This window comes from Chlamydotis macqueenii, chromosome 18 (assembly GCF_036417535.1).
Source record: "Chlamydotis macqueenii isolate bChlMac1 chromosome 18, bChlMac1.mat, whole genome shotgun sequence".
NCBI classification, from domain to species: domain Eukaryota; kingdom Metazoa; phylum Chordata; class Aves; order Otidiformes; family Otididae; genus Chlamydotis; species Chlamydotis macqueenii.
Window position 1 is genome coordinate 6,707,954 of NC_141573.1, and position 27,946 is coordinate 6,735,899.

Consider the following 27,946-nt stretch of genomic DNA (forward strand, 5'->3'; position numbering starts at 1 on the left):
TATAGAGATACATCCCCAACACAGGAGCACACAGATCGAACACTCTGAAAAAGCTATTTTAAATAATGTTATCACCTAGACTGGCATAACACATTTTTATATTCCAGAAGACAAAGTAGAAATTACAAGAGAAGCAACATCCCAACTTCTTTGTTTTAAAACAGACCACCAAAGGGAGGGGTAAAGCCCCCACACAGAAATGAGGGCAACTGCCTAATGAACACTACTACTGAGGTCTCATCTGAAGCAGCACATCCAGTGCACGGTGCTTGGAGAAAGCACCCAGCGATGTCAAAAAGCTAAGTGAAGAACTAGTAATTTTGTATCTGTCTGCCCTCAGTTTTGCAACTCCGCAGGTAGATTGCACTCTAACTAACCTTGTTAAAAAGTCTTCTTTTTGTCTTATAGGTATCTCCGATGCACACGTAGATCCACTGAGGAATAGTAGTCTTGTTTCCCCGCAGAGGACTAGTAGTCAGTCCAATAATCTTATCTTCTGTCCTATGTAGATATGGTAGATCTTAATAGCCCTATGGATGTGCAGTGTGCAGGGTTTTGTTCTGTCTTGTTTGCTTCTTGAATTTAGTCAGGAAGGATAACTTTGTTTAAGGTTAAAAAACTACTATCAAACTATGGTATGAAAGATGAAACTATTCTAAAAACTTTAATAGTGAAACAGTTTTACCATAGCAAACCTCCAGTTTGCCAAGCAGAACTGAGAAAGTATATTAAATAAATCGTCCAATAAAGGAACTTCTTTCAACTCCTGGGGTATCTGCAAGCAGTTAAGTTCCTCCATTGTGTTTTCAATCAGTAAGATTTCTTTCTTTAAAAGCACATACAATTAGTTTGCTGTTGAAACTGTGTATATTATTTCATCTGTGATCTATTAGTTATAATCACATAATATTGACCTTGCTTCCTGATTCAACACATACACATTTTTTCTGAATGAGTTTCTGTGGGCAACTGAGAGGTATTTTGTCAGAATTCTTACCAAAATGTTGTGAATGGTTTTACTGTTCAGGGAATGCAAAAGTCAAACATAATATCCAGTATTACTGAGGGTTTGGGTGTTCTGAAAGTATCTGCTGAGGTTTAATCACTAACATAAAAACACAATCACAAATATAACTATTTTTATACAGGTATACGAATCCAGATTAAGGAAGCTAAAGAGCCAAGTTAAAGTGCTCTGGAGGCATGTTCCAGTATTAACCCCCTCATAAAAGGAAGGTACTTGCAGAACAGATGTTTTCCTTTTCTTAAAAAAACCCCTATTTATTCCACCTACTACGAAGTTAGTTTACTTGAACAGTAGTTGCGTTCTGCTGGTTTATATTAAGCTAATGCTCAGTTGGTGTTTATGGCTGGCAGGCTCCCTCCATTAGCAAACGTATCCCTGTTCCTGAAACCTGAGATACAAATTAAGTGTCTCCATTTTTACATATACTTTTTTCTTAGAATCTTAAAGGTCACAGTATTCCACAGTTTTTTACTGAACAAGAAGCCAGGATTTCTGAATTTTCAAAGTATGGCACTAATTTAGTCTGTAATAATAGGCAAGTCTTGGGCAGCTGTGCCTTGCTTTTTTTTTCCTGTTAACATTCATGTTTATAAAGCAGTTTGAGATTTCAAGAGTACTTGAAATGAATATAACTACCATGAGTAGTTACAGCCAGGCCTTTGCTGCTTACTTTTATAATTGCAGATCAATTGTGTATTTAAAGACAATTAGATTCTGGAGCAAATATTCCCAACGGAGCAGTAAATGTAGTAAGGTAAGACTTAACTTCTATATTACTTCTTTTTGTGCAAACAGCAGAGCAGGTAGCCAGCCACATATGAACCGCTAAAGCTATCCACTTGACTGCCTACAATGCCACATGGCAAACATGATGATGCAGTGGTATCCACAGCTTCATCATAGAAATTGAATGTTTGCTTGTTAATACTATTGGTCTGTTTTTTTCCTTTTTTCCCCCTTTTTGTTATTAAAGGTTTTCCCAACAAAGGGAACACAAACTTCTCAGCATTACAGTCCTGCTTTCTAAAGTCCATCTGTGTTTCTACAAATGTTATGATTACAGAGTCAAAAAAAGTAACTGATTTTCCCAGGTGGAATTTTCATCACAGCTCATAGCATCACCTCACTGTTCTCATTTCTGGAGGAAGAAAGTAGCAAGCAGCAAATAAAACAGCCAGCAAGGAAGTCAGTCAAGTTAAAACTAAAAATATTGAGATGCTGAAGAAAGTTCACTAGCTCCTCTATTTATGGAAGGAAAGAACTGAAAAGCCATTAAGCTCAAAAGCAGACCAAATATGAATAAATAAGAACATATTTATATGCACAGATACACAAAGAATATTGAATAGGACATTCTTGACCAGAAATCTGTTCATAAAGTCGGCAAAAAGGTACAATATTAGGTAGGAATAAAGTAACAAAGGGACTGATATAGGCTACAATATTGAATCTGAGTTTAAAACACTATGCATCAGTTCCACTGCCAATGAGCAAGCAGCTAAAAATCACTTGCTTATAAAGGGAAAAGCAAAATGAGAGAAGAATCAATAACAAAGATGCACTGTAGTATAAATCAGAAAAATTAAAACGGTCCAAGGAAGTCAAGCAAGAAAAATACATGAAGCGTTACCAAGACTTTGGGAACTAATTCGCTAGATAAATATGGAAAAGTAAGGGTAGGGCAAACAGGCCTATGCAATCCAGATACATGCACATAGCACCTTTCATTCCAGAGAACCTCACAAGTACCTTAGAAACGTAACAGAATTGTTTCATCCATTACTGATGGTCAGCTCTGACAATGAAGTGGGGCGGCTGTTTCAGACTGGACATTAGTCAGCACCCCAACAGAGCCAGTAGGTTAAGCCAGAAGTAAGTACGACATTCCCTCCAGAACTTTCAAAAGACTTCTAAAGGGCAAAATTTAGCAGTAACAGTGAATTAGTATCTTTTCACAGAATGTGAATCTGTAGTGTTCTCTCTGTAGCTCTTTTAAATCCTATTTAAAGGTAAAGCTTCTGAACACCAGCCTTTGATGAAGCAGTGAGTCACCATCAATGCTGCTGTACATGGCAGGTACTGCTATAAAAGCATGCCAAGGACTAACACAGCATTCCTTTGAGACTCACCTGAATACTGACAAAGCAAATCTCACTTCATTTAAAAAAAAAAAGAAAAAGAAACTTAAGGGGGAAGGATGGGGGGAAGAGGGCATGAAATTGTAATTTAGAGCATTACAGAAATTCTACAAGATTTATCTGCATTAATGGATTAAGAAAAAAAAAAAAAAAACAAAAACCACCCAAACTGAAAAGCACTGTTAAAGGAAAATAAAGGAAACATGATAGTATAGAGAAGTAATAGATGGTACAGGTGAAAAAACAGCTACCAATTTCCCACAAAACACGTACCAGCAAAGAGTAATTAAAGAAATCTCCTAACAGCACGAATAGAAGATATTCACTCTTATGAAAATGTGATTACAGGCTTATGTATTTCTAAAGGTAAATAGTAAACAAGTCTTAAAATACATCAAAATCCCCGCACCCTTAACTTGCAGACAAAGTGCTAAGCTTTTAATAACTACTGTAGCAGGTAAGAGGTGGACACACTGGGGTGCAGTGTCCATGCATGTGCATTAACAGTAACTGTAACAAACAAAATGTTTCAAACTGGTTAACAGGAACATACACAGCTTACAAAATCAGATCTGATTCGGTACTAAGAACTTTCAGTCACTCACTGAAAGACTAAACTTTCGAAACTTCAGGGAAAAATTAGTTTCAGAACTTGACTTTACACAAACATACCTTTTTCTTTTGACTTCCTGTCTTGTTCTCTCTCTCTGCTTTTGCTTCTGTGCTTGTAGGATTTCCGATCCCGGCTTTTTGATCGTCTCCTGTCCCTACTGCGAGACCTATGTTTTCTTTCTGATCTATCATGACTTCTGCTTCTTCTTCGGTCACGACTCCTTAACATTCAAAGAAAATTTCAAAAATGTCAATGCTAGCTGGTATTTTCTAACTCGGAAGACAAAATAGTAAAACAGTAGCACTTTCTAATACATTGATTATTTGCAGAAAACAGTATTTTTATATAGCCTTACCATACTGTATATAAATATTTCTCAGTACATAAGACCTAGCTTCACATTGCCTTCTTCATTTACTGAAACAATTAACCACACAGCTTAAAACTATGAATTAAAGACCAACTTAGGGAAAAAACAGAACAAGACCCTGCTCTTTGGGAGTGTTTGTCTACTCAAAGCTCCCTCGTAAGACCACTTCCACCACAATGGTGTCATCTTTTTCCAAAATTGGAGAAAAGTCACCAAACATGCAGCAAAATTAGTTTATTCTTAGAACTAATAAAGTGTATCTTCACTTACAGACAATAACAGTGGAGCTAACAAATCAGTGATGTGACCCAGGCTGACAGATCAAGTCCCACAAGACTTTAACATTTTGGAAAGTCCCATGAAAACACTTACACACAAACACGTACCTGCTTCGCCTTCTTTCTCTGCTTCTTGACCTTTTGTGGTCTCGTGAACGGCTGCATCTTCTGTCAGATGTTCTGCTTGAATGTCTACTCCGCGAACGACTCCTTTTACGTCTCTCTCTATCACGAGCCCTCTCCTTTTCCTTTTCTTCTTCTTCACGTCGTCTCTTCCTCTCCCGCTCTTCTCTTTCCCGTTCCCTCTCCTTCTCTCTCTCTTCTCGTTCTTGTTTCTCTTTTTTTAACCTTTCATCACGGTCAGGTTCTTCTGTTCTTTTTCTTAACTTTTCCTTTAAAAAAGTTCACAGAAAGCAATAAAGATTACTCAAGATAAATCATTCAACATTAACTTAGTTTAAACATTCTGAGGATATAGAAACGTAAACTTTTAAAATATTTCAGGGTTTTTTTTTTCCAAAGGACAGCCTACACAGAAACACTTCCTAAAATCCCTGAAATGGAAATTCTTTGTCTTGCAGAACTTTTTTGCTTGTCGTTCTCACAAGAACAGAGGCCACACTACAGTTCTTTACCAAACGTCACAAAAAACTCCCACTTGAATTTACCTCTTTGCTTTTATCTAGTGTAATCACTTATGACAAGGAACGTGACAGTGAAAGTACAATGCTAAACGTGCCGTGGGATTCCATTTAATTTTTACAGACCACCTTTGGAACATTTCACCCACTTGAGAAAGTCCACTGGACAGCCACTTTGTTCACCACAAGATGCCTCCAAGCAATTCTGTTATGTTCAGTAACTGAAGAGATGCTTACTTTTAAATCTTCTACAGTAGCTTTTATTTTGGCATAACCCATGTGCTGCTTTCCCATCAAGTGGTCATCTACCCTGGACTGTGCATCTCCTACAATTAGAAAGGCTCCACAAACTTCACAAACTTCCATTTGCTTCTCTTGGGCTGCAAAGCTCTCAATTGTCTGCACAAGAAAAATATTCAATAAAGCAAAACCAAAGTTTTAGTCAGAAGTCAGTCAAAGGGTTTGGAACTTTACTGTTACTGTTGTCAAATCCCAGGCACTAGTGAAAGCCGAAAACCACAATGCCATGCTTTGCCTTGGAAGCACTGAACCTACTAGGATGAACAGGGCAAAAATAGGCTTCGTATGACCGTTCCAGGTAAGCCACAAGGAAAGAGTCAATTACACACAAAACAAACCTTATTCCTCACTGCAAAGGATTAATATGTATACAGCCATATCTGCAGCCTCCTTGAAATCTCGGCATTAAGGGAAATAAAAATCAGTTTTCTCTTAAGGTTGTTTATTTGGCATCAAGTGAAACGCCTGGAGTTGCAGAATAGCTATGGAATGTGTCTCAAGTAGCGAAAAGGCTAGAAAATCCCATAAGAAATACAAAAAGGAACACTAGGCTTCTATTTAAAAGTATGGTGGTGAAATCAATTCACTGTTTCAACAGACATACAAGAAACACCACGGAATTTCAACATAAACCCAAGTGATTATTGCTGTGCAATTTCATGAATCATATAGTAAGGACACAAACACTACTGCCTGCGACATTTAAGAACTTCTAGAAAAGTAAAACAGGATTCACAATTTGAGCATGTTATTAAGCATCAAAATATAATGCTTAAACATAAGCTCCTTTTTGTTGACAGGAACTTGCTACTTAACACATTACCTTAGGTATCTGTCTGACTTTAAGAGCTACAGAAGCCAATCTCTAGTCCCAGCCATAACACAAGGGCTTTCTGTAACACAGTCAGATTGGTAATTCAGTGAAATAATATTGCAGAGGCTACACGGTAAGTTTAACCGAGAGCTGAACTAGAGTAAGATGCAAGCTCACCTCCACGACTGCTGCTTAAGTAATTTCACAATTTGCGTGCACGAAACTCACGCTCAAGGTAGCACGCTAGAACAACACACTGAATTAACACATTTAAGTGTCACATTACTGTCTAATTTTGCACAGAACTTGCATGCCTTCAGCATAAGGACACGGTTATTAAGAACGTACTGATGCACATTTTGAAATAAGTCTGACAGAACTAAAAACACGTAACTTACTGAAGTTGTAGATCTCAGCAATTCTCTCTCCTCTTTTAACTGTTCAACAAGCTTCATCATTCCTTGTGCCTCTTCCACTTTCCCTTCTGAACCTAGTTCTTCAATCTAAAGGACAATTTAAAAATTTCAACTGTAATTTTAAATCAAGTAACAAAAGCAAGAGATCTCAGTTACAAGGTGTAAAAAAACCCTCACCTGTTGTAGAAGTACATCAATTTTGTCAGTTAACACCTGAATCTTCTCTTCATTTTTACCAGTAGGTCCCGCTCCCTGCCAAACAGTACAAGTGCATCAGGTTAAAATAGCTTTAAAACACACAAATATATGTCTTCTCATACTCCAGAGACAATTCAGGAACAACCCCCTCCTGGCTCTTCTCCCATGAGGGCCTAGTATTGATAGTCAAGTCTAACATCAAACACTCCTTAACACAGCTTACTGCACTCTTGCTGAGTGAAGCAAGTTCTATTCACACTAATTCCTCCTAAATCAACAAAAACATTCAAGGCTCTGGCCCGTAAAAGGTAAGACATCAGAATTCAAAGTCCTAAATTTAAACTCTGAAACTGCCATGCAGCTATTGCATATCTTTACAGACACTCAAGTATGACTTAAGAGTTCCACAGGCTCTGAAATGTGACTTCTCAGCATAAACACAATCTCACTTCATCCAAACTGTACTTGTTAATAGTGTCCTCTCTGCAGGCTGCCAGAATAGACTTACATCTGCTTCCCCCACAACCTTTGCTCTACTCCACGGCCAATAAACTCTCTTGAGTGAAGACACTGTCCACAGCTCCTTCTGAAGCAACTGGACTTTGCACAGAACAACTACCTGGGGCAGCAAAAAGGAGCAAGGCTGCCCTAGCAGTCAGGAAACACTCAGAGCACAGGCCACAGTCACTGCTCCAAATCCATCAAGGGACAAGAAAAACCAAGTGGACTAAACACATAAAATTTTTCTCCCAGTCAGTTTAAGCTTCTCATTAACAGCTGACTAGTATGCAGCTTGGAATTGAGAAATAAATACTTCTGTGCAACTTCTCAAACTTTTGTGATTCCATCACTGCCTGCCAACACGGTGCTTGAGCAGAAAGAGGCAACTGCCTAAGTGTGGCAGCTGCAGGGGGATTTAGTTCCATCAGCTGCTGAAAGACCCAACACTTGCCTACTTGAGTAACATCACCACAATACAGCTTAGAGTGGAGGAAAGGAAGTGTACAATTAAGGGAGAGAAAGTAAACTGAGGTTAACACGGTGAAGACAATGCTTGACAGGTCTGATGTTCCAAGGCAGAGAACAGATACTGATTGTGAGGAAATAGAGATGGGCAGAACAGAGAGGGACGCTTTGCTGACTAGGTAGCCACCTGGCTTGTCCATTAGGGCTAGATGCAATCTGACGGCTAACAGTTGAAGACTTATCTAATGGGAATCTTCTGAAAAGCAATGTATTTTACTCAAAGAGAAAAGGTAAAGGGAACATGAGGACACTACCTAGAGGAAAAAATGATTCTTCCAGACTCACCCCAGAAGACTGCTGATTCTGTGACAGCGCCAAACGAGCATGGCCTCTTCGAATCCTGCGTTCTACCTCTGCAAGTAAGCTTTGTAAATAGCGTAAGAAGTCTCTTTCATAGCCCACTTTCATAAAACGAGAGCTCTTCTCATACCTGGTAACGTATTTTAAAAATAAAAGCCCATGTCATTCCTTAATATATGAAAAATAATTAATAAAACCTGCAATGTTATAAATTATTGCTTAAGGTAAGAGAATATTATACATTTAAATAAATGTTTACATAAATAAAAAAGCAATTAAGTTTCCCATGGTTGGGTTGCTTTTGAAAAATTTCAAGCATACAAGAAACACTTTGGATTAACATATCAACCAACATACTTACTGTTTACGTAGATTTTCATCATGGATTTTTTCACAAGGACCTAAAAAGACCACACAAAAAGCGTAAGCCTGCATTCTTGAATGCTGTATTCACAATCCATCAGCATTTGTCTGTGCACCATGATAGAACAGAGCTATAAACACTTCCCAGGGACTCTTATGCCCGCTTTTCTGCTTCCTTTGCTTGGAGTTTGAAAGACACATTAAAGAAAAAGAGTGCCAATATGCTTTAGTAATTCTAAAACCAAAGGAGATTCTGAATGACATATAAAGTCTTTACAGAAAATAGAATTTCCAGATCAAGGTCTACATTGGCAAAACTACAAAACCAAAATAATACCTTAAGTACCTAGAGCCTTACTAAAAACAAAACAAAACAAGGAAAAAATGACATATGAAGGGTAATTTAACTAAGCACTAAGCTCCAGACAGTGTTCTTTGTAATAAGCAACTGGCTACTTAACATGTTGATTGTCAGAGTAAAATTAGAAGGTATGTGGCCTAAGTTCACAAAGGCAGTCATGTTAAAATTACCCACCTTTCCCAGCCTACAAAACTCTTCAATGGACTTGGAAATTAACGCTAAGACCAGGCTGTTTTTCCTAGTTACCATCTCCAAACAACATGTTGTCTGCACACCATCACTTGAAAGCTACTAGTAATTTAGAGATGGCCTTCAGTAATAACTGTTACAATAAATGAGTCTCTATCGTAAAGAAGCTCAAAAAAGTATGCTCACACAAAAGTAAGCTAAAACCCTGTCCAGGTAGAATAAATCAAACTACAAGTCAGCACTTCAGGACGAGAAAATCACCCCACACCCAATAATTTAACTTACACCGTAAGAAAAAAAAAAGTTAAAAATTAAGTAGGATCTGGAATAAATATTGCTCTTAACGTACTAGATAACTGGAAATCCTTTAAAAATAGAAAAGCCTATTTTCAAAGTGTTTTGACAGAGCCTTAAACAATAAAAATGTAGTTTTTAAAAAAATCTTCAATTGTCTTTACATATAAGTGAATAAACGTTACAAAACTTGCAAACTTACCTAAATCAGAACGAGTATTTGTAAATAATTCAGCTGGGCAAAAGCCACAAAGGTAGTATTTACAAACCTAACAAAGGAGAAGAAAAACACAGGCATCATTTTTTTTCCTCATGAATTAGTCATTTTAGGTAATCACATCCATTTTCTAAAAGATAATGTAAAAATCCCCTTTGTACACTGCAAAATTTCTGAAAATTTTACACTGGTACACCCTCTATCTTTGTGTTACTTAGTAAGTGCTACAAGGTGCATCTTAATGACAAAACAACTAAATTTTTACTTTCCATTGAAATAACAGTATTTCTTAATTTTACTGCTAAATATTTAAGACTACAGGAAAGTGTTATCTATTTGTAAATATAATATAGTATTTCATATTTCCAAAGGAATTAAATCAGATTGGACTATTAAAAAATTACTGTGAAATTCCTTAACTGTGAAAACCTACAAGGATTGAGAGTGTCTGTCATGGAAGCATGAAAGCAAATTCCTCTTAGCTTGTCCGCAACAATTCTGTGTTCAGCCTCCATTTCAGAACAGGAGCCATCAGCATTCAATCGTAAGTACTGCCCTCAAGGATCCCGAGGTTAATCAAAAGACTTAGAACAGAGACAGCAACTATCCAAAAGCTTCCCCATTCCAACGCTTTTAGAAATCCCTACTTTAAGAACGATATGCAAAGAGACACTGTGTGCCTCTTAAGACACACATAGAAAACATTCATTTGAATCTAGTTTCCTGCCAACTAAAAAAGGGTTTGTTTTGTTTCTACACAATCTATTTTCACATTAGCAAGTCAGGTTCTTTTTGATAACAGAAAAATACCGCCACGAAGTTAGGGGAAAAAAACAACCTGTTTGTCTAGCCAGTAAATACTTAACATACGATGGGATAAAACCAGCTTTTGTTGAAAAGATTATTCACCCACACCCGTGAATATGGGCTTAGCTAGTCCAGCTGGTCAGTTCTTGATGTTCACATACAGAAATAACTCTTGTCTAACCATAAGAACAGTCAAAAAGATAAAATCAGAAATATTTTCACTCCTAACTTCATAAGCAATCTTAAATAATTAATTCTTCAATAGACTCTTCCCCTGGATGTGCCTGCCATTAATTAATTAAAAGTGTCAATCCCAAACTAGCCTGGATATTCTTCTAACATCTCTTCTATGTTGCACCAGTTTCTAGTATTTGGCAAATTTAATATTTGCTACTGTGCATTACAACCTAGTTCTAATACTCTCACATATACTGTGGACAAAGATTTGCAACATATTATTTTCTAAGATACATTCTCAAGTATTTTAACAAAAGGGAGTGAGAAGAGAGACCCAAAACCAACCCCACACCAACACTTCACTGAAATGCCTGTGACACTAGTTGATCAAATTAGATCAGTCTGATTTATTTTTCTGTAACAACTGCCAGACTGCAATTCAGACTATAAAGCTAAAACCAGACTGACTGCTTCACAGATTTCACAGAAAAACAATCAAGCTTTCTACTAACAAGTCACGGACATGAAAAAAAAAAAAAACCAAACCAAACCAAACCCTCTTTTATTATGTAATTTGAATAGTCCTCCCATGATCCAGGTTACAACACTGTGGCATCTATCTGAAGCAATTTATCAAGAATAGTTAAGAAAACATAACACAAAATAACAACTTTTTTCTTCTCAGGAAGCAAGGAGAAAGTTACTGGACAAAACCTGGTTTCAGAATCTGCTCTCTTCCCTGAAAGCTGCAATAACCCTTGTTTTGATATCAAGTTGTTTCAAGGGAGCAGTTTCTGGGATGAACTCCTGTACTAGTCAATAGAAATATAATTTCTCTCTACATTCTTTTTCTCCTCCATTTTCTCAACCTCACATTGAAGTATTGGGGTCAGTGAGAAGGCACCTCCCCCAGAAAATTTCAAGGATGGATTAGACAATTTCGTAAGACACTGAGAGCACAATAACAACTGTCTGATCGTATTATTCTGTAAAAAGAGTCGTAGAACATCTTTTAAAAACTCAAAAATTATGCAGATTGACCTGTAACAGTTTTGAAATAAACAGTAACAAAAGGAACAAAGGAAAAGTTATTAGAGGCAGAAGTATAATGAAGAGGGGGGGGGGGGAAAAAACCCAACAAACCACAACACCAGAAATAATTAAAATGATTTTATGAAGCACCACTGCTAAGAAAAGCTTCCTCTTATGAGCTGATGCTTACAGCTAAAAATTGTAGTGACCAATACTAAAATATGCAGCTTAAACATGTGTCACACACTGTCTTAATTATTAGATATTAAAAACTCCAACAACTAAAACCACACACACTGAAAAGTCGCAGTAATTTTCTCCTCACTAGCTCTGGACGCTATGCTACCTAATGAATTCCCTGACGTGCTCGCCTAAGAGGCAGGCTGCACAGAAATACTTTGAGTGGTTCAGACTAGTGTGTCTGCAGCAATTTTCTCCCTGTCTCATACCTATGTCATTATGCTCTTCAACTGATTTTGCTTCAACAGAAAAACATTACTTGAGAGAATCTTGCAACTATCTTGAAAGGTATCATTCTGGCTTGGCTCCACAGTGGGGTACCTCTGCGCTGACAAGCTGGAGATGCCAGTCAGCTGCACTTTCAGTCAGTCTCAAGTAACCAATAATGAGCAAGACCAGAAAGGGCCGAGAAACGGCTGAAGCATCACAGAGCCATTAAAGGACTGGAACAGAGGTGATATGCTTCAAATGGCATTACTCATCCACAGGTTATCAGAGTCCTGCACTTAGCACAAGTCAGAAGTAATATGGAAATACATTTCATATTTGCAGAAACAGAGCAACAGGCAATCCAGTACGGCTCTTCACCTATGCAGGTAACAAGCACTTATTCCTTTTTGCCAAATTATTCTGATGACTGCTACCAAGAAGGTGGAACAGAGAGGAATGTTACTGCCAAACTACTGCAGCAGGACTAGCCATCCCTTGTGTCTCACAGCCCTCCGGGTCTCACATTTCAATAAGACATTAGAACAAATACAGATAGACACTCGGAACCTTCCGCTTCTTCATCTCAAATTCACTAATCCTTGAAACCTCTCAGAGGTGGGAAAGTAGTATCCTTCACCTCAAAATTGACTAAGCTGACATCAAGAATGCCCAGCTCTTCCACAGTTGGTGAATCAACTCAAAGCTTTCCTACATAAACAAAACTATTTACAGCTCTGTATCATTAATACTTCTACATTAACACATTGCTCTTCTGCAAGAAATTATTTACTGATGGAGAAGTATAACTGCAATAAACAATTATGTAAGCAAATTCCTTTAGGCAGGCAATGCCTAGTAAAAAGGTTGAGAATAAAATCCAGCAGGTAAGGGCTTACACACCAAAAAAAATAGAAAATTCTTTCACATAGATGAGTTCTTTGAAACCATTAAAGTTCACATGCATCAGGCATTTTATGAGCAATGTCCACCCACCTAACACCAAACAAACATAAGCCGTTCTCCCAAATACCAGTCTTAAAGGATAACTTCCCATTACCAATATTCTTCCCAAACAAGTCACAATTAAGTCCTGCCCCTCTCACTCCCGGAGGATTAAGTTCTGAGATTCTATCTAGATGCAAACCAATTTGGGCCTTCGGCATTCAAAAAATAAAAATGTAACACATCATAAATAACTAATACCATCAGATCACAATTTAAATACAGAACCTAGATTTTGAGAAACTGCATTCCTATCAGGGATAACTGCTCACAGTCATTTGTCCCTAACAGCTCTCCCTCCCTCCCCACTTTCTGAAAACCCTGAATTCACCCTGAAGGAACTATCACAATCTCAAAGCCTTATAGGAAGTATGGGTAGTCAATGCTGAGCTTTCTTGCGCTACAGAACAGCCTCAGAACTCTTATGCAATTGCTGTTTCCACATGAACTTGTTTTGTACAGGTGGCATATTAAAGCAAGAATGCATGAATCAATAAAGTTACTGTTCCAGAAATATACTTTGTCTATGGGTATGACACTAAGCAGAAAGACTAAAATACACGATACCAATAATTTCCTTCTGCATACAAAACAGAAAGCCTTTCTGTCAAAACCAGAATTGATCATCTAAGAACACTGAAATATACAGCAACTGGGATTCCAATTTTTTAAGATTAAAGGCTTTAATCACGTCAAAGTTTATAGTAAGAACTTAAGCTCTACAAAAGGCTTTATAATACATGATCAACATGTTTCATTAGAACTGCAAATAAACGCTCAGCTATCACACATTCCGCTTCCACACCTTCAAAACAACCTGCTCCTACCTTGTATTTCATTGCACCTTCCATATAGTTTTTGATATCCATCTGGATGCAATTTACAAATTGCAATTTAACTCTGTTAAAGAAAACAGAGATGTGCTTGTTTTGATAACCTTCCACACCTAATGTGACAAAAAATCCTAAACTTTGGTATGAGTACAACATGCTTACACTGAAAGGGCTACATGTTCCTATGTCTAATCTTACAAGAAATGACACTAGCATATGTATTTCATCTGAAAAGCAAAGGAGTAGCCAAGTAGATGAATTAATGTTACTATTTGAACTTTGTCCGCATTTCCTGTCTTTTAAAACACGTCAGCACGGCAAATTTCATATTTAGGTGACACAGAAGTCACACTGAAACACGTGTTTTAACAGTGGTATTTTTTTTTCTATAAACTTGTCAGTTGACTTTAGGAATTTATGAAAACATTCCTTTCAGAGAGGCTGCATTTAATTATGGTCCTATAAACTTCATAAATAAAAGCAGAAGCAGAGCAAACAGCAGCAGTTCCTGCAAGACTGAAGGCTCAACCCTAAGCCTGTAAATTTCCCACTAGCTTCAGACACAGGCCAGCCCTTCACTTTCTAAACTGTCAAAGGAAGGCCGGGAAGAAGAGACAAGGCCCTGTTTCTGAAACAACAAAACTGAACAACAGTTTAGAGACTGATTCCTATGGTTACAGTCAATCTCTTCAGTCTAAAATTGAAAAATTTGCTCATTTGAAGATGAAGAAAGTAATCTGGGCTTGATTAAAGAGAAGGGGGGGGGGGAACGCAACAAACCAAAACCCACTAAGAAGAAAGTCCCTCTCACCTTGAGAAATACATCCCCTTACCTATTCTATCTGGACCAATACCACTCAAGCCATTTACTTCACATCTCCAAAGCTGAACAACTCCTTATTTTGAGTTGAGAACTGACAGAAAATATGTGACTGAACACCTAATTGAATAAGGATATTTGGTTAGTAAGAAAAATCTAGAAAGGCTTTAAGAAGGTCATGAAAACTTCCTGAACTTGCAATTTCCTGATGTGCACAGCTTACCTATACAGCAGCAATTTTCAAGCAGGGGGGAGTTCCCCCTTTAAAAATGACATCACTCTTGTTTGAAAACGTGAAATCCCCACCTCTGTGATTTGGTGATGCAGTTCAGAACAGCCAAAAGCAAGCATGTCTCCCTCCTCTGAATTTTTAACCACATCCCAAGAAAACGCTAAGGGGGGGGGGGGGGGGGGGGGAGGGAGCTAAATGCTTTTTGCAGCTTAAAGCACAGAAATTCCTATCACACAGGTAATAAATAAACTACTGCGACACTTTATTTTACCATATACCGTAATGCAAAAAAATGTATCATGAACAAGGGAAAAAAAAAATCAGCAGAGTGCTCATCTTTCCCAAAAAAAAGTAGCTATAGGAACTTTGTAGCTAACATTGATTTTTTTTTTTGTGAAATAACTTACAATACAAGTAAGATGGATGTCACTAGAAATCACCATTCATAAAAGCTCAACCATACCTAGGGAGAAACCCTACTCCAAAATACTAACAACATTGCCTTGTTTGAGCTATTTATTGCAGAAAACTACTGAATCACAAGTAATACTTAAATACTACTACATAAACAAAAAGTACGTAAGCACTGCTTAGCAATAGTACTGTTTAGGTTACCTCCCCCCCCCGCCCCCGGAGCTGAGGAACTCCACTGACTGAGAAAGTACGGAAAGAATGAAGCTTTTCTTAGCAAAATCCTCAGTTTCAAAAGTCTTACGGCTCTTCCTTGTGCTACAACCTCTAGCTAGTTAAGTCAGTATGTTTATACCCTTCTGTTTCCTTCCCTAACACCACGCTTAGGAACAGATCCACAGACATTTGTCTTCTAAACTACTAACATCTGTCTCATGTCCGTTCATGCAAGCCAGTAGGATCTACTCAGAAGAGCAGAATTCCACTACTTCCTCCCTCCCCTGCCCCCAAACACATTATTTTTCTTATTTTTCTTTTTCCCCACGGAAGATCCCAGCTACCAACAGGCCTCTCAGAAATGTCTACTCCCGTTTACCGACAGTCCGCGGAAAACACGCCACGGTGAACACAACCTCCTTCCGCCGACACCCAAACACAAGGCCTCTCTCCTCCCAGCAGCCCAAACAACAGCGCAAGCCTTCCCCCACAGCCTTGCTATGGCGGGATCCTCCTCCCTCTCGGCCACTCGGTTCCTCCTCCTTCTCAAGGTTCAGCGAGGTTCCCGCGCACAGCCCGGGCCTAGCCCGCCCCGCGGCCGCCATGCAGCCTCGGGGTTTCCGCACCATGGGCCCGACCCGCACCCCGCCAAAACCTGGGGAACCCCCCCACCGCGGCTGGGGCCTCATCCCTTCCCTCAGCCCCCGCTGCTGTCCCCAGGCCGGCAGAAGCTGCAGGCCCGCGGCCCGACAAAACCCCAGCCATGCGAGGGGGATGGGAAAGAGGGAGGGGAGAAGCTTCACTCACGCTCTCATGGTCCCACCGCACGTTGCTGCGCTTCTCATCCGGGGCCAGGTTTCTGTCCCGGCCCATAAGCTCATCTAGGAGCTGGGCGGCCGATATCATCGTGTCCTCCTGGCCGAATCCCCCCTCGCCAAACACCGCCGACGGTTCCTCCGCCGCCGCCTCTCCTCCCCGACCGACCGACCGCGCCGCCGCCACCGGACTGACAGAGACAAAATGGCGGCGCGGCTCCTCGCCCTGCCCACAATGCACCGCGCGCCCGCGAGCCGCGGCTGGGGCCTGGCGGAGCGCGAACCGCGGCCGCCGCGCTCCTCGCCTCGCCCGGGGCCTGCGGCAGCCCCGAGATGGCGGCGGCGAAAAACCTCCTCCCGCGGCCCGGCCTGGGCTGAGTTCGTCGTGTACGCGGAGGGGCACCACCGCCGGGAAATAACGGCACGGAGAACAAGAAACACCATAGCGCGGCGGGGCGTGAGGGGAGCCGGCTGCCGCGCAGGCCGCTGCCCTGCCCCGTGGGGTGTCGTGGCGCCGGGACGGGACGTGTTCGCGGCTGGAGGCAGAGGACACGGGGCTGGGCGGCAGCTTGGGGGTCCCCTCTGCTCCCTGGCAGGGTCCCAGGCACCAAAGCCATCCCTGAGGCGGCTACCGGCCTCCTGAGTGCTGCCAGCAGCGGGTATTCCCTTACTGATTCTCCCTGTACTTTGGGGAAAAAAAGCCCCTCGGATCTAACCTAAATCTTACTGTTTGATCTTGGAACCAGGCTTTGCTCATTTTGTTGGTTTTTCGTTCTAGATGTGACTTTGTCCTTCATCTTTACTGAACTTCACATACAATTTTCAACTCCCAGTTTCTCAAAATCATTTTGATCGCCCTAACTGCATTAAATGAATGAAATTTTAAAGTATATTTTATTGAAGAGCTTGAAGTCTGTGTTAAGTGCTGATCCTGACAAACCCGCAGGACTCGGGGCAGCCTTGCTCAGATTCACCGAGGGTTTCGCGCAATGCCAGCATTACCTGTGGAGTTCCCTTTCAGAAACTCGCCCGTAACACCTCCGTTACGCAGCGCTGTAAGGCACCACAAAGTTCTTTCAAGCTTTGCAATTTTATAATGATTTCATCAACGCCCTGGAACTCTTGGAAGAGTGTAACTGAAATCAATGCAACGTAACTCTTGTCACTTGTCAGTCTTTTAATATCCTACAGTCTGGGGCTTGGGGGTGGTTGGGAGGTGGGTTTGCTTTAGAAAACTGGGGCAGAACTGGGCTGTGTTTTGGCTTCTTTATTATTGCTCCACGTGCATCCAAAAAGGAAACGGTACGCTGGAGCCTAACTACTGACTTCCCCAGTGTGCTGGCATGGTCACACAGAGACTAGATGAGAAATGGCTAAGGGTCTGGCTGGAGTTTGAAATTATTGACATTTTATAGCTGTGGAATTTTTACCAGCTCTTCTCTCCCCTGTAACTCCGTTTAGGACAAATCCACAACAACCAAAACCAGCTTTTCAAAGCAAATAACGCAAATTTCAGGGATTACCTGTAGTCTTTCCAGTTGATTTGCAGGCAGATGTTGATTTTTTTTAATTATTTTTTTTTTAAGGAATTAATTGATTTTGCTGAGAATGCACAAAGATGACGAGAATTTCCTAGACAGAACATGTGAGTGATTCCAGAGCCTGCAAGAAGAAATAACAGGGCAGGAGATGCTGTGCATTACGCAATTGTATGTATATGAAATATACTGTAGAATCACAGGATGGTTTGGGTGGGAAGGGACCTTCAAAGCCCACCCAGCCCAACCCCCCTGCAAGGAGCAGGGACATCTCCAACCGGATCAGGTTGCTCAGAGCCCCGGCCAACCTGGCCTTGGATGTTTCCAGGGATGGGGCATCCACCACCTCTCTGGGCAACCTGGGCCAGTGCTCCAACACCCTCACGGTAAAGAATTTCTTCCCTATATCTCATCTAAACCTACCAATTATACGTATATCCAATATACGTCCACCGCGGTGCCTGCGGGAGACCCACGCGTGGCCGGTAAGGCAGGCGGGCAGCACGGCCCTGAGCCGGAACTGGATGCCTGAGCCGGCGTTGTCACCGGTAATAGAGTCCCCCAGCGGAGCGCGGCCCGGAGCCCTGCGGGAGTGACACCGGCCGCCGCTCTGCCGCGTCCGCCGAGACCGGTTTGGTGCGGGGGAGATGAGAGATCGCCCCGGCCTGGACGCGGTCGGGGGCGGCGGCGAAATGGCGGCCGCGGCCGCCGAGCGGGAGCGGCAGGAGCGGCTGCGGGAGGCGGCGGCGCTGGGGGACGCGGAGGAGGTGCAGAGGCTGGTGGAGCTGGGGGTCGGCCTCAACGCCCAGAACGAAGTCAACGGCTGGTAAGGATCCTTCCCGGCGGCTTCTCCTCCGGGACTGCTCCTCGGGGCCTTCTCCTCGGCCTGTCTTGTTACTTTATATAATTTTTTTTTTTTTTTTTTTTGAAGGGGATGGTGGCAGCCTGACACAGCGCAGGCAGTCAAAACGCAAACCTCACCCTGCCACCACCTGTTCGGCAATATTTTTAATTAATTCTTTACTAATTCCTCAATCAGATTGGAAAATGACTTTCCCTTTCCAGCAGTGGTACGTAATAAACGCTCTGCTTGCGACAGCTCATTCAGGTGCCGCCCGAGGACACTAAACCCCTGGCTTTTCTGTCCTCCACACTTGCACAAGTGCGACTCCGCATGAAAACACACACAAAGCGTTATTTGAAGCAGGATCTACAGAGAACGCTTAGGCACTTCTGAAAACTTTTCTATAAGTTCCATTCAGCCTCTATTTACTGTGCTGTAGCGTGCTTGAAGTTGTCATTAAAACCAGGAAGAATAAAATCAGGAAAAGAGCTAGACTTTAAAGATGAAAGCTCGATCAGCAGTTTGAGAAGCGTGGGGCACTTTCAACTTGAGGTTCAAATTGTGGTGATTAAAATGAGAACTTGTGAAAATTTAAGATAAGTGATTTGTAAGACATTGAATATCTCAGTAAGATGAACAGCTGCTTGTCATCAAAAGGAGTTTGTGTCTAAAACTGGCACCGATAAAGAAATCTGTCATGAGATAGAATTATTTTTAAAAATAATGACCTGGTCATTTTTAACTATGGCAATAAATGGATCTTTGCTGTTATTTAAATTTATCTGGAGAACTTAAATTTCTCCAATGAGCGTCTCAGTATGTCTGATGCTGAGAGGTGCTGAGTACTTACACTTTGATGCGTGTCAGGTCTGTGGGTAGCTGGTGCCTCTCTGCATCAGACCATGTGAAATGGTCAGGATGGATCCCAAACTGAGGCCAGTGCTGTTGCGGCTTACAGACCTTCTCTGCAATCTAAACCTGCAGATTTTGCACTCAAAGCAAACACAGCCACGCTGTCTGCATTTTTCCCACCGCTTTGGTCCCAGCTCCTTCATGACTTGGCAGTGCACTCCTGAATTCATGCAGGCTATTCACATGAGGAGATCTTGTGAAAAGTCCAGAAAACAGTGCACAGAAAAACTAAACTAACACTGTCTGAGTCCCATGGAGCTTGTCTCAGCTTCTGTGGGAGTCTTTGGTGTTAAAAATTCAAGTATACTCTGCTAGCAGAATTCTTTTACTTCATTTAAAAATGGCACTTTCTAGCTGAAACGCACAGCCCAGCCTTGGAGAGAGAATACAAGATTTTACAGCATTGCTAGCAACGTCACCTCTGAAACACAGATTTTGTAGCATCCTTCCTAGGGTGGGCTGTGAAGAAAACTGTTACGTATACATGCTCTTACATTCCTGTCTGTTGAATTAGATCTAATTCTACGTAACCTCTTGCTGCGGTGACTAGTCCCACTACCTTTAATTCAGAGATACTTTCTGCCATCAAGATGAATTATTTTTAGTAAGAAGAAAATGTAGAATTGAGCCTTTTGCTTCTGCTAAGACAGGTTTAATTAAGTCAGAATGTGTAACAGTGAACAAGGTTTTACAAGTTACCTTGTCTTCTCTAGGTTTTACCTGATTTGTGTCCCTCCAAAGATTAGATTATTTCTTTTTTTTTCCCCTTACATCCTTCCACACAAGAAAATGCAAAAGAGCAGAATTTTGTACAGAAAGTTGGAAATTATTGATCAAAATAAAACTTTGCAGTCTAATAACTGTGTCTCTTAAAAAAAACGAAGTGGAAAAAGCTTTTTGGGGCTGGATTTTCAACTGAAACTTTCTGCCCTTGTAAATTTCTTATTTATCTCTGCTTTATTTTATTTAATTCTTTAACAAACAAATAAACTTGGAGAAAGGTTAAGTGTGTGTGTGTTTTTCCAAAGAGTTTCCTTCAGCTGGAGCTAGAGAATCAAAATAAAACATAGAAGCTAGAGAAAGGTCAAATGTCACTAGTAGCTTTTAGGAGGTTTCCTTACTATGTCTCTCTAAGTCAGCAACTGCAAATAGTAATTAAAAAAAAAATAGAAAAGCGATCAGTTCTGTGCATCAGTTACAGATTGCAAGAAACTAATTGTCTGCAGAGTAAAGCTTGAGAATTGCTCATGCAGCAAATAGCAACTGGGCAAACAACTGTGCTTACAAACTCAGCTTACGATATTTTAAACATAATTTACTTTCCAAAAACTGCAAGTCACTGTGCTGACAGCATTAATTAAAGAGTAAAAATGGCATCCTCGGGAAGCATCCCTATTAGCTCACGTAACACACACACAAAAGTATTTTAAGTAAGTACAACTTATTCTTTCAAAGATTAAAATAGCATACACAAGCCTTCTTTTTATATTTATTTTTTTTTTCAGAAGAGTTAATAGCCTAATAAGTGGCAAGTTGAAAAGATATTGAACTTCAAAAATACTACTGCGGTAACTTGGTATCAAAAGCATTAGAGCAAGGGAAAACTCCATCAGCAGGTGTCACTGCAGGCTCCAAAACCAGCGTAAATTTCCAAGGAAGGTTGCAATTAAAATCTTTTATTAAGTTAGACTTACGTTGTTCTCATAGGCAGCAAGAATAAGTGGAAATTAATCTGCCATAATTTAGTATTCAAACAGTGCTAACGTTTTCCACGCGCAGGACGTGTTTGCACTGGGCGTGTAAACGGAACCATGCTCCAGTGGTGGCTTACCTGCTGCACGCCGGGGCTGACAAGGAGATCCTCACCAAGAAGGGAGAAAGGCCGGCCCAGTTAACGTCGAAGAGAGAGATAAGGAAGATGCTGGGAGGTAAACCTGTTGGCTATGCCGTATGACCATCAAAGACTGTAGTGCAAGGCTGTTTAAAGCATGGATGTTCCAACCTTTATTTTGCACGTGAAGATACTGTGTTTGAGTTTTAGTTATAACTATGACTTGATTTCCAGAGTGTTTATTTGGTGAGAAATCAAAGTTTAAGGACAGAGGATTACCCACAAATTCCATATCCAGCTAGCCAAACTGTTTTCTAAACACAGAAGAATTAGAAAAAACTGTATTTGGAAAAATGCCATGATGGAAGCAATGACAGATGCAGCTTCCTGTTTTCAAAAGGGCAACAGGAGAAACATCTCTCAATTTTGTATGAAGCCCTTACATGAGCAACACCTAATTTTCTCAGTGTTCTGTGCAGCTGAGACACTGTGTTGAAGAAACCGAAAATTAGCAGCCCAGATAAACAGCTCATTAAAGGACATTGGTAGAACATTTTTATCGCTTTTCGTAACTGTTGGAGCGGAGTAGGCTCTGCTGCTAGAGGTGATAAGTAATTTGAAATGCGGTCGATTAACAACCTCTTCCCTCCCCTTTGTATTCCCTTGCCTGTTTTTGTTTTCGTTATTGTCTCCCAGCTGTTGAATTGGTAATGTTTCAGCTCTCCCTGTACTGCATGTTCTTTTCCCTTTATCCTCTGCCTTAATATCAAACAACATATTACCCTTGGGTTCTCATTGCCTTATACATTATGAAGACGATAGCATTGTACCGCCAGAGACCATGTTACAACACGCTGGATATGGATTAAAACAAACCAAACCAAGCCAAAAGTATTGCAGCGTTTAGAAGGAAATAGCGCTCCCAGAATTACTGGAATCAGCCTCTGCTTTTGTGGTTGTGCTTTTGTACTGCAGCGCCTGAGCATGGTGCTGTTTACTGTAGAAAAAAAGACACAGTGCTTCTTGATTCAGCTTTTATCCTGTGATGCTCTTAACTCTCCACTTCCCCTAAAAAAAAAAAAAAAGGAGGAAAAAAAAAAAAAGAAACTCCACACTGCAATAGCAATATTTTTTCTTTTCCCTCAAATCAGTCTTGGAGAATGTTGTTTTGTTTGTTTTACAGTGGAAGATGATGAACTCCTAGACTTAAAGACAGATTCAGATCTGCCAATCATCCCTAATTATCTGGCTAACCCACCTTTCCCTTATGTTTATAACACCATGAGGAACAGTATTCCAGATCCCTCTGTGAACGGGAGTGTCTCACGCTCGGAATCACAAGATACCGACTCTTCTTCCTTACCTGATGCGGAGACTTGCACGCGTGTGCTGTTACAGCGTGGGAACGCCGCTCCTGAGGCGGCTGATAAGGGAGGGATGCCATCGCTGCCCAGAGGGTGTACTGCACCACCACACTCAAATCCTGCCCTTCCGAGAGCTCCAGTTTACCAGGGCTCTGTGTCTTGGAGCAGAAGTCCCCCTTCGCCAGCTGGATCAAACCAGTCCGTACCTCAGCAAGAGAACGGTTCCTGTATGGGGCCTGTGCCTGCTTTTCAGCCAGTTTTCTTCACAGGAGCTTTTCCACTTAATATACAAGGTAACAGTAAAAGTCTTCTCCCTTTGTCTTAGAAATTCTGTCATCTTGGACAGTGCAAACAGACTCATCAGGGTTATGTGTTTTCACAGCACTGCTAGAGATTTTTCAGGTTTGCATGCTTAGGCATTCAGGAAACACTTGAAGTGAATTAAAGAGGCAGATATTCTGTTTCTGCCGGAACTGTTATTAAAATATTGATGAAAACATTTGCTGTTTGTCTCAAATGCTATAAAAGCGTACAGACACCAGGGTAATCTAATTCTCTAAACAGCATACTCCAGGCTTCAGATAAAGAATGGGAGTACGCAGCCCCTGAGCTCGCGAGAATCTCGCATGGCTCAGTCTGCAGACCTGAGTCTTGAGGTGAGCCATCGTACGATCTGCTGTTTCTGCAGGGAGGAAAGGAGGAAATCTGGAATTTTAGTTTCAATTCAGAATTTCATTCTTGAAATAAAAGGTGTTCTGATGCCATGAATTAGCAAGAAGTTAACTGATGACCAGAGGAATAAAAAAAACAATAAAAGCAATCTTGGATTGCTCAGGAAGTTGATAAACCAGTATAATCTGCTTTGAAATTAGCTTAAATCCAGAGATGAGTATTCACACAAAGTTTGTACATGCATACACACACACTGTATTAGATTTGTAACGATTTTTTCATATGGGTTGATTAAAGTCAATCTAATAAAAACTGTGGACAAACAAGTCCAGTTGTTTGTTTTTTGAGGATTCTTGTATTGTTACAAATTATAGAAACAAGGTTAATAAACCATATAAATACTTGGAAGTTACATAGAGATATCTTTTCCAATTCCTTTATCATTTCTCTATTAATGTACCTTTTTATTTCTAATAGAACTGGTGCTTAAAGTGAGAATACAAAACCCTAATCTTAGAGAAAATGACTTCATTGAAATTGAACTGGACAGACAAGAACTGACCTATAAGGAACTGCTCCGCGTGAGTTGCCGTGAGCTGGGTGTTAACCCTGAGCATGTACAGAAGATCCGAAAATTACCAAATACAATGTTAAGAAAGGTAAGAACTCCCAGATTTTGAAGTGCAGTAACTTATAAAAAGGATTTTTCCGTTACTATTAAAAAGGAATAATTTGTTGGTCACCTGCATAGGCCCATGTTGCAAGACCAAAACTAAAAACCTCCCTTCAACTTCCAGCACTCAGCAGTTACTTGTTTTGGTTTTTTTAGTAAACAGGTTCTCAAGTGTCTCGATAGTTTTCTTTCATAAACATCTGGTGTTGAGCCCAATGTCTGATTTCTCTGATACATTCTTAAATTCAGTGCAATACCACACCGCAGTGACCGGTCATCAGCATTTAAAAGCCCTGCAGTACTCAACTGAGTTTTGCTAGTTCAGCAAGGACTGTATGCAGTCCTTTCAAAAAAACAGAAAGGTGTTTCAGAATTATTCTGAGTGCAGGTCTCTGAATGTAACTGTCTTCTCGCTTCAGTGACATTTACCTGTGCAGCAAACAGAAAACAGACCTGCTGACCTGTTCAACTCATTCACTGTTGACCTTTTTTTCACTCTCGGATCCCTCTAGAGCGTTGTTGGCGTCAGTCATGGAGCTAATCTGATTAGTACTAGGTTAATAGACTTCACTGAGCTGCATCTTCAGTGACTATAGGATGACATATTCTTTGTTAGTCAAGAAGTGGGGGAAAAAAAAGACAGACATAAGCAGTTCTGTCACTTGCCAGCTTAGGTTGTTGTTGATTTTATCTCCAGTTCTAATTACTTCAGGCTCTCTGGGTAGGACTGCAGGACACTTATTGTTCCTTGAGGTGATACAGAACTAATTCTGTTTAATGCTGTGTAGCAGCAGAGCGCTGCTGCAGAGGGGATCAGAGCTCCAGCTTGTACCGTGGGAGGGTGTCTTCCATTGCTCTCTAAAGACCTGGCCAAAGCCAGCTCTACGGTGGTGTCCGTGGGCTGCACACAGGACCTTCTGGGGTAGGGGCAAGAATCCACTCATCAGCTTCTAAGAATTACCAAGGGGGAGAAAAAGAGGACTTGGGGGCGGCATGCAGTAGATCTTTGCAAGTGTAATTCCACTAATCACTTGCCCTCACCTCCAGTATTGCATTCCTTCTAAAAGAGACTTAAGTGAGGAGCTGAATAGGATCCCAGAATATAAGATGCAACAGGATGTCTGCTTTCCAGATTACTGTAAAGAATTGTCATATTTATGGATAAACACACACCTTGTGTTACTAAGCCTATTATTTTAATTTACCTCTCAAAATTGAACAGATGGTTTATCACCTAACAACTTGTCATATTTATTTAAAGGACAAAGATGTTGCAAGGCTACAGGATTTCCAAGAACTGGAGCTTGTTCTAACAGTAAGTGACAAAAACTTACTTTTCAGAGTTCCAACGCTTTCTGAACGGAGTGGTTATAACAAGAAGGCATCAGAACTGACATATTAATTGTTTAAAGAATAAAACACAAGATTTGTATCTCTCATTTAAAGTTACATTTGAAATACAGTATCTGTAAGGGCTAACGATGTTAAAAAAAATTATATTTTGTTAACCTTGAAATAAACTAAAGTTGTTATGCACAGTTACAGCCTCTAGTTAATTTAAGAGTAACGAGTCTGATATGAAAGTAGCTTAATACAAAGGAAGTATTGGTAGAACTATCTGTTAATGCAACACTTTTCCTTACCAAAATCTTGAAATACTCTAGAGTTAGCAGCTCTCAGGGAAAAGCTTACCTTAAACTGTTCTAATAATTTGTTTGCAATAAAATAGCAGAGGTACTCAAGCTAAAGAACCTGCCATGAAACCCATTTAATACTGGTACTGAGTTCATTACCATTAACGTTCACTTTTTAGATCATGTATTCTAAGTCATATCTCATTTAGAATAAAAAAAAAAAAAGAAAAAAAAAACAAACAAACCACCAGAAGGGTTTAAATCTGTGGAAGAAGCACAAAACTCTGTCTAACTTTAAATACTATCAAGTGACTTATTACCTGTGATTTCTTAATCCCCGTTTACACTTTTCCCTATTTCTCAGGTTGAAAACAAAAAGTGATAATAATTACCCGAATCATAAACATGTTCTCAACCAAAATCCCTTTACTGTTGTCTGTCAATATATAGTGTTAACATGTGCAATTTCAAATACTATTTTTGTTACTGTATTGAAAACACATTTCTCCAATGCTGCTTTAATTTCCCCTTTTAAAAGCACAAAAATTTTAATTTTCTTTTCCTTTTACCTCTACATTCCTGAGAAAGATTGCGTCTTGAAACTTCAAAGTGGCCTATGTAAAAAGAAACGACTGAAATGGCCAGGGTTTTCTGGGCTGATACGAAATCTTGATGTTCCTATGCAATGTATTTTATTTTTTCCCAATGCCTTGTGTTTACCTGCGTTGCTTACTGAAAAAGAACTTTTCCTGTTACTTAAAATTCAGGATTAGACTACTTTGCTATGGAATTCTGGAATAAATAAATTGAAAGTATTTAAGAGCTTGATTTTATCTTTTTTTCTTTTTTTTTAATTTTAGTATTTAACTCTGTCATCTACATTTGAGAAAGAGTTCTGCTCTGGTAGCCTAGCTGTAAAATTATGTAGTATGAATTAGATGAACAAACTAAAGTATAAGATATAACAGACAAACAGAACATAGCAACCTGGAAACTGGAGTGAATTTCCCACTTTGTCTTCTCCCTGCCCTTCTCCTCAGTTTCTTTGGAAACTACAGCAACCAAAGTATTTTACTGTCTTGTTGTCTAAGACTTTACAGCCCAAGGTAGCTGTACATTGTCTGTGGACCTGTAAATGGGATTTACAGAAGTAGCACACTGAGCAGGGAGCCACCCCAACCTAGCTGGAGGAAATGCTGAGGTGAGAACTGCATCCTGAGCTCTTCCCGCTCCAGGTGACTGGCGTTAGGTATCCACCACAGCCCTGTCTCCTTTCCTGGAGGCTGTGGTGGGTAAAGAAGTTTGTTCTCCCCCTGCAGTCAGAGCAGTCACCTGTGTTACTGCTAATACAACAGAACCGGTACCCAAATTTACCTGTGCTGTCTCTTTCTCGTCCGGTGAATAGTGCTTTGTGCAAAGGGAAGCAGCTTCAGCAGGAGTGACTGAGCACACAAGAGGGAGCCCTCTCCCAAGCTGCCTTGTACTCGGATTTCCAGTGTTCATCTGGAAGCAAACACCCACATTTCCTCTGTGCCAGTTAACTAGACTGAAGCGCAGTCTCCTAAGGCTAATAGTAGAATATTTTGTCATGACAAAATATCCTCTTCTGAAAAGTGTAGGAGGTCAAGTGTGGTACGAGTCACTGGCAATATCTGTTTGTTGTACCAAATTGCTGGTGGTGTATTAACTTCCATATAATGGAACAACAACATTGTTGTCCCTTGTGTTACACTGTCTGTTGCATTCTCCCTGGCACACAGAACAGGCAGGGTTTAGGCATCGGCTGTCTGAACACCTGCCAAATCCAGGAAGGTACCAGGATGAACCAGTCAGCTCTGCTAGAGAAAAGCCCGGCTGTTGGGCTGATGACTTTGTCATCACGCTGATTACCTTGCACAGATGCTGATGGCTGTCTGTGCATTCAGAGGAATATTTTTCTACCTTACACAGTTTATACACAGAAGATATTATTAACACTCCTAACACTCTGATCAGTGTATAATCATTACATTACTGTGTGTGATAAATAATTCATTACTTTGTGCTCTGCTGTATGAAATGTTAATGTCAAATGAATGCTTGGCTGCAGATTCTTGTTTCTAGTTAAGAAATATTATTTGTAAGAATTAATAAATGAT

At 40.4% G+C, this 27,946-nt stretch overlaps 3 protein-coding genes across 10 annotated transcripts in view; 2 read left to right on the forward strand and 1 right to left on the reverse strand.

Moving 5' to 3' along the window:
- LOC104475153 (ankyrin repeat domain-containing protein 40) overlaps positions 1–371 on the forward strand; it is a 12,390-nt gene extending 12,019 nt beyond the window's left edge. The window contains exon 6 of the mRNA XM_086762315.1: positions 165–371. The gene's annotated coding sequence lies outside the window, so the exon portion shown is untranslated. The remainder of the gene's footprint in view (positions 1–164) is intronic.
- LUC7L3 (LUC7 like 3 pre-mRNA splicing factor) overlaps positions 1–18,383 on the reverse strand; it is a 21,712-nt gene extending 3,329 nt beyond the window's left edge. For 3 of the 8 annotated variants that reach the window (XR_015260558.1, XM_086762308.1, XM_086762307.1), the window contains exons 1-9: positions 16,333–16,576; positions 9,531–9,597; positions 8,483–8,522; positions 8,107–8,251; positions 6,775–6,849; positions 6,580–6,684; positions 5,305–5,466; positions 4,535–4,818; positions 3,838–3,998 (exon numbers count right to left, since the gene is read on the reverse strand). Coding sequence is in view for 6 of the 8 variants with exons in the window: in XM_086762308.1 (XP_086618434.1) it covers positions 3,838–3,998; positions 4,535–4,818; positions 5,305–5,466; positions 6,580–6,684; positions 6,775–6,849; positions 8,107–8,251; positions 8,483–8,522; positions 9,531–9,597; positions 16,333–16,431 (1,138 nt within the window). In the remaining 2 variants the exon portion in view is untranslated. Of the gene's footprint in view, positions 1–3,837; positions 3,999–4,534; positions 4,819–5,304; positions 5,467–6,579; positions 6,685–6,774; positions 6,850–8,106; positions 8,252–8,482; positions 8,523–9,530; positions 9,598–16,332; positions 16,579–17,863; positions 18,003–18,301 lie in introns of those variants that run through there. The other 5 variants (XR_015260559.1, XM_086762310.1, XM_086762311.1 and 2 more) reach the window with 4 other exon arrangements.
- Positions 18,384–18,439: 56 nt separating this feature from the next.
- Positions 18,440–26,623, forward strand: LOC104475428 (ankyrin repeat domain-containing protein 40). The gene is made up of 5 exons (XM_086762312.1): positions 18,440–18,704; positions 21,414–21,562; positions 22,649–23,122; positions 23,979–24,160; positions 25,436–26,623. The coding sequence occupies exons 1-5, from the start codon at positions 18,526–18,528 to the stop codon at positions 25,574–25,576; spliced, it is 1,125 nt and encodes a 374-aa protein (XP_086618438.1). The 5' UTR covers positions 18,440–18,525; the 3' UTR covers positions 25,577–26,623.
- The last annotated feature ends 1,323 nt before the right edge of the window (positions 26,624–27,946 follow it).